The following is a 6,000-nucleotide window of genomic DNA, read 5'->3' as shown; positions in this document are numbered from 1 at the left end:
AAAGAAATTTGTTCTGAGGAGATCACAGAATCTACGCGGAGACCTGCCTGCCTGGGACGGGTTGGAAGCTGGGAGGAGGAAGAGCCGCTTCCCGCTTCGAGATGAAGGACGGAGGAGGAACAGGCGGACAGTGGAGAAAGAGAAGCAAAGGACCCAAATTCCACCGCCTCGGGGGAATCACTCACACCACACTGGCCCGGGGCCCCCAGGGCCCAGCGTGGAAGGCGGGACTTCTGCCGTTACCGGCGGAAACGGCCTCCGGGTGAGAGGTCGCACGAGGGACAGGCAGCTGCTAAACCAATGGGGCCTGCGCCTGGGGCGGATGTTGCCTCCCATTGGTGGCTGTCGGGTGCGGCCAGCAGCCAATGAGTCCGCCGGGGGGGGCGTAGCCGTGACGCTAGTTGCGGAGGAGGCCCCTTCGAATCGGCGGCGGCCAGCTTGGTGGCCTGGACCAATCAGAGGCCTCCAACGAGCAGGGCCTGCGCCAATCGGTGGCCTCCACGACGGGGCTGGGGGGAGGGTATATAAGCGCCCTCGGCGACGGCGCGGTCGACGCTGGCCGGGACATCACACAGTCATCGACTTGGGGGATTTTTGTGCGTCTGAGAGGTAAGCGCCGCGGCCTGTCTTTCCGGACCTGCCCTTCGCCTTGTCTGCTGCTCCTGCTGACCCCGGGCCCTGTACCCTCAGATCAGTAAGCTCGGTGCGCTCGGGTGCTGTGGCCTGTGGCTGGATTGCCTGTGACGTCCTGCCTGCCTGCTGACCGACTGGCCTACGGCGCCGGCAACATGAAGCTGTCCTTGGTGGCTGCGGTGCTGCTGCTGCTCGGCGCGGCGCGGGCCGAGGAGGAGGACAAGAAGGAAGACGTGGGCACGGTGGTCGGTATCGACCTGGGGACCACCTACTCTTGGTACGTGGGGTTTGGGGAAAGGGGGGAATGGGGCGTGGCCTCCTGGGCTGCTGTGAGAATCGCGGTGCTGATTCCTTGCGTTCTTGGTGATTTTTCCGCCAGCGTCGGGGTGTTCAAGAACGGCCGCGTGGAGATCATCGCCAACGATCAGGGCAACCGCATCACGCCGTCTTATGTGGCCTTCACTCCTGAAGGGGAGCGTCTGATCGGCGATGCAGCCAAGAACCAGCTCACCTCCAACCCTGAGAACACGGTCTTCGACGCCAAGCGGCTCATCGGCCGCACATGGAACGACCCGTCCGTGCAACAGGACATCAAGTTCTTGCCTTTCAAGGTTCGATGGGGTTTTCCTCGCCGGGATAGAGGTGGGCGGTGGTGGTCGGAGTATTTAAGGTTAAGAAGTTACTGAAAAATCGTTGAGACAACAAAAAGGATGCCAACATGGTGTATCTGTAATAACTTGTATTGCGTAATCTTGGTATGTTACAAAACTTGCTTAAAGTAAGCTTGGCAAGCAAAGTCATTTCACACACAACTATTCTGTCTGCATCGTTTAGGATTAAGAGCCTGATTAAAACTGAAGAGGCTTGTCTTTGTAAAGCACCCATACTCCTTAAGCATTTCTAGTCCATATGCAGTTCCAAGTGACCAAAGTAAACCAAACTACGGGGGAGGAAGTGGGACTCAGACAGCCCTCTTGAAGTTTTAAATGTTCCTGCTTCTGTGTCTGAAAACAGTAATCATTCTTTAAAATAGGTGGTTGAGAAGAAGACTAAACCATACATTCAAGTTGATATTGGAGGTGGGCAAACAAAGACATTTGCTCCTGAAGAAATTTCTGCCATGGTTCTCACCAAAATGAAGGAAACTGCAGAGGCTTATTTGGGAAAGAAGGTAAATATTTCTAGAACATTGTTAAGTAATTTTATTTTTCCTATTCTTGATTTATTATGTTGTATAGATGCTGTTACTGTTTTAATAATTAAGAGTCTGAATGACATCTGTGTATATCAGTTTTAATTACTTGCATGTTTTACTGTAGGCCAAACAAAATGTTAGGGACTTTTCATGTATTACCACTTAATGCTTGAAAATCCATGGATATAAAATTACGTATATTATACCCATCTAACAAACAGATTGTCTTGGAAATTAAAATGATGGTTTGAGTGCAATTCATGTAAGAGTTAAAACCGTGTGATAAAATACGCTTAATTACTTTTTGTTATCCTTTTAGGTTACCCATGCAGTTGTTACTGTACCAGCCTATTTCAATGATGCCCAACGCCAGGCAACCAAAGATGCTGGAACTATTGCTGGATTGAATGTCATGAGGATCATCAATGAGCCGTGAGTGTTAAATTCAAAAGTATGGTCATTCACCAAATAGGTGAAATGTAAACTTAACTAAGCCTTTTTTTCCTTTCTCCTTAACAGTACAGCAGCTGCTATTGCTTATGGCTTGGATAAGAGGGAAGGGGAGAAGAATATCCTGGTGTTTGACCTGGGTGGTGGAACTTTTGATGTGTCTCTTCTCACCATTGACAATGGTGTCTTCGAAGTCGTGGCTACTAATGGAGATACTCATCTGGGTGGAGAAGACTTTGACCAACGTGTCATGGAACACTTCATCAAACTCTACAAAAAGAAGACTGGCAAAGATGTTAGGAAAGACAACAGAGCTGTGCAGAAACTCCGGCGGGAGGTAGAAAAAGCCAAACGGGCCCTGTCCTCTCAACATCAAGCAAGAATTGAAATTGAGTCTTTCTATGAAGGAGAAGACTTCTCTGAGACTCTGACCCGGGCCAAATTTGAAGAGCTAAATATGGTATGTTCCTTGTTTTTTTTTGCTTTGCTAATGGGATCTAGTTAGACTCTGTGTTTGAGATACTGCATTTAGATATGTAGACAGTGTTTAGGTACAATAGGCGTCATCACAGTAATTGTGTTTCCTATTCTAGGACCTGTTCCGTTCTACCATGAAGCCTGTTCAGAAGGTGCTGGAGGATTCTGACTTAAAGAAGTCTGATATTGATGAAATTGTTCTTGTTGGTGGCTCTACTCGAATCCCAAAGATTCAACAACTGGTTAAAGAGTTCTTCAATGGCAAGGAGCCATCCCGTGGCATCAACCCAGATGAGGCTGTAGCATATGGTGCTGCTGTCCAGGCTGGCGTACTCTCTGGTGATCAAGATACAGGTATGTCACTGTCACAGCATTTTCCACGGTACTTCCATAGCTTGATAGGAAGAGTATAATTATCTGTTGCTTTAGAAGGTAACAGAACATGAGCAACAAGGTCACATAGCTAGTAAAGGGTAAAGTGAGGACAAGACCTGGCTCAGTTTCAAGATCATTAGCAATTATATTTAATTCACTGCTTCTGAAATGATTTTGCATAGAACCTCACATTAAATGGCAAGATGGAGAAGATAAAGTTATACAGTTGAGGGGGAGACTGCTTGGTAGTGCTCCTGCGACTCTTGAATTAGAATTTAACCTTGGTTAACTTACCTTTGCAGGTGACCTGGTACTGCTTGATGTATGTCCCCTTACACTTGGTATTGAAACTGTGGGAGGTGTCATGACCAAACTGATTCCAAGGAACACTGTGGTGCCCACCAAGAAGTCTCAGATCTTTTCTACAGCTTCTGATAACCAACCAACTGTTACAATCAAGGTCTATGAAGGTAATACCTTACATTTATGAATGACATACTATGTTTTTGAGAAGCATGACTTCTTCATATATTCTTTTGAAATGAGAAGGGCTAGAAATATCTCCTCTTTTCAGACCGGGTCCCTAATATGACTAGTGTTGAGTTTGGTAGAGTCAACCCCAAAATCTAGTTCTTATTTAGCTACCTGGCACTCTTTGCCTTTAAAAATAACTTCTGGCTCCTAGAAAAGAGTTCATAATGCTGCAGAGAAGAAATTCAATTAAAAGTTAGTAGTAACTTAACACAGTCCCACTTGCCACTCCTTATAGATCAATACTGACCCACTTCTAGCTTGATAAGCATGGCCTTGCCACTGTAGGCTACAACAGACTGAAGTGTAAGAATCCAGATGCACTAATGTTTGTCAGTAACAACTAACAAGTTATTTTTTTGGTGTAACTTCTAGGTGAACGACCCCTGACAAAAGACAATCACCTTCTGGGAACTTTTGACCTGACTGGAATTCCTCCTGCTCCCCGTGGGGTCCCACAGATTGAAGTCACCTTTGAGATAGATGTGAATGGCATTCTTAGAGTGACAGCTGAAGACAAAGGTACAGGCAACAAAAATAAGATTACAATTACCAATGACCAAAATCGCCTGACACCTGAAGAAATTGAAAGGATGGTTAATGATGCTGAGAAGTTTGCCGAGGAAGACAAAAAGCTCAAGGAGCGCATTGATACCAGAAATGAATTAGAAAGCTATGCCTATTCTCTAAAGAATCAGATTGGAGATAAAGAAAAGCTGGGAGGTAAACTCTCCTCTGAAGATAAGGAGACCATGGAAAAAGCTGTAGAGGAAAAGATTGAATGGCTAGAAAGTCACCAAGATGCTGACATTGAAGATTTCAAAGCTAAAAAGAAGGAACTAGAAGAAATTGTTCAGCCAATTATCAGCAAACTCTATGGAAGTGCAGGCCCTCCCCCAACTGGTGATGAGGAACCAGCAGACAAAGATGAGTTGTAGACATTGCTAGTGCTGTAATATTGTAAATACTGGACTCAGGAACTTTCGTTAGGAGAAAATTGAGAGAACTTAAGTCTCGAATGTAATTGGAATCTTCACCTTGGAGTGGAGTTGAAGATGCTATAGCCCAAGTGGCTGTTTACTGCTTTTCATTAGCAGTTGCTCACATGTCTTGGGGTGGGGGGAAAGGAAGAATTGGCTATTTTAAAAAGTGGGTAAAAAAGCTGGGTTAGGGTGTGTGTTCACCTTGGAAATGTTCTATTTAACAATTGGGTCATGCGCATCTGGTGTAGGAACTTTTTCTACCATAAGTGACACCAATAAATGTTTGTTATTTACACTGGTCTAATTTTTGTGATAAGCTTCTAATTAAGTCCATTGCTTCAAGGTTGGAGTCTTCACTTGTGTGGAGGGGGTTGGGGTTTTATTTAATACTTTCAGGGAACTTGCCTAACAGTTAATCTAGTTTAAGAAATGGGCGGGGGACGTTTGGGTGACTTGGTTGAGCATCTGACTCTTGCTTTCTGCCCAGGTCATGATCTCCATGTTGTGGAGTCGGCTTGTCCATCTCCCTCTGCTTCTCACCCCGCCCCTCTTCCCCCCTTTTCCTTCTCTCTCAAATCTTAAAAAAAAAAAGTGGGGGGCACCTGGGTGGTGCAGTCGGCTAAGCAATTGACTTGGTTTGGGGTCAGGTTGTGACCTCAGGTCATGAGATTGAGCCCCCCCATCGGCTCCATGCTGAGCATGGAGTCTGCTTGAGACTCTCCATGTCCCTCTGCCCCTTCCCCCACACCCCCCCACAATAAAAAAAAAAAAGGCGCCTGGGTGACTTAGCTGGGCCTCTGCCTTTGGCTCGGGTTGTAATCCAGAGGTCCTGGGATCAAGCCCCACATCAGGCTCCCTGTTCAGCAGAGTCTGCTTCTCCCTCTCCCTCTCCCTCTGACCCTCCACCCCCACCCCCCCAGCCGCTTGTGCTGGCATACCCACTCCTTCTCTTTCTCTGTGTCAAATTAATCTTAAAAAAAGAAAGGGGCAGGAAAGGTAAACATTCTTACCTAGGCAAGGGCCATTTTACAGTGCCGAAGGGCAGAATTGTCTTGAACATACTTGAAATTTCTGATTTCCCCTTATCTTTAAAACTTTCTGGTGGCTTTTTATCACTAATGCTTTGCAGTGGCTGGAGTTCTAAGTAAGACTTGCTATGAGTGATGGATCACTGATGTTAACTTTATACACTTGGATTCAGTTTACGATTTTAGGATATAAAGGTGTATTTTAAAACCTCTGCTATGTCAGAATCTCCATCTCTGACATTTATCATTAGTGGTCTGGAGGGGGATCTAGCATGGTGACCCTGAAACTACTTTGAGTCCTACTACAATTGTGGATCAAAGGCAGTCA

The 6,000-nt window shown here is 46.1% G+C and overlaps 1 protein-coding gene across 3 annotated transcripts; it reads left to right on the top strand.

The window, feature by feature from the left end:
• Window positions 1-517: 517 nt before the first annotated feature.
• HSPA5 (heat shock protein family A (Hsp70) member 5) lies at window positions 518-4,937 on the top strand. 3 transcript variants are annotated; one of them, XM_021691729.1, is made up of 9 exons: window positions 518-609; window positions 691-910; window positions 1,013-1,244; window positions 1,667-1,804; window positions 2,148-2,260; window positions 2,348-2,738; window positions 2,872-3,109; window positions 3,433-3,600; window positions 4,037-4,937. In XM_021691729.1, exons 2-9 carry the CDS (start codon window positions 789-791, stop codon window positions 4,597-4,599), a joined length of 1,965 nt encoding a protein of 654 aa, XP_021547404.1. In that variant the 5' UTR covers window positions 518-609; window positions 691-788; the 3' UTR covers window positions 4,600-4,937. The 3 variants fall into 3 exon arrangements, with proteins under 3 accessions (XP_021547404.1, XP_044776657.1, XP_044776656.1); XM_044920722.1 differs by having other exon boundaries at window positions 538-910; window positions 4,037-4,108; window positions 4,373-4,937; XM_044920721.1 differs by having other exon boundaries at window positions 538-910; window positions 1,667-1,699; window positions 2,202-2,260.
• Window positions 4,938-6,000: the final 1,063 nt, after the last annotated feature.

Source organism: Neomonachus schauinslandi, chromosome 13 (assembly GCF_002201575.2).
Source record: "Neomonachus schauinslandi chromosome 13, ASM220157v2, whole genome shotgun sequence".
NCBI lineage: Eukaryota > Metazoa > Chordata > Mammalia > Carnivora > Phocidae > Neomonachus > Neomonachus schauinslandi.
The sequence above is the reverse complement of the archived record's forward strand: the minus strand, read 5'-3'. Positions and strand labels throughout refer to the sequence as shown.

What these genes read in the sequence shown, in the direction of transcription:
- HSPA5 (XM_021691729.1), top strand. Translation starts at nt 789, where the DNA reads ATGAAGCTGTCCTTGGTGGCTGCGGTGCTGCTGCTGCTCGGCGCGGCG. An exon ending in TCAAGTTCTTGCCTTTCAAG is followed by an intron (nt 1,245 to 1,666) that starts GTTCGATGGGGT and finishes TCTTTAAAATAG; the next exon opens with GTGGTTGAGAAGAAGACTAA. An exon ending in AGGCTTATTTGGGAAAGAAG is followed by an intron (nt 1,805 to 2,147) that starts GTAAATATTTCT and finishes TTATCCTTTTAG; the next exon opens with GTTACCCATGCAGTTGTTAC.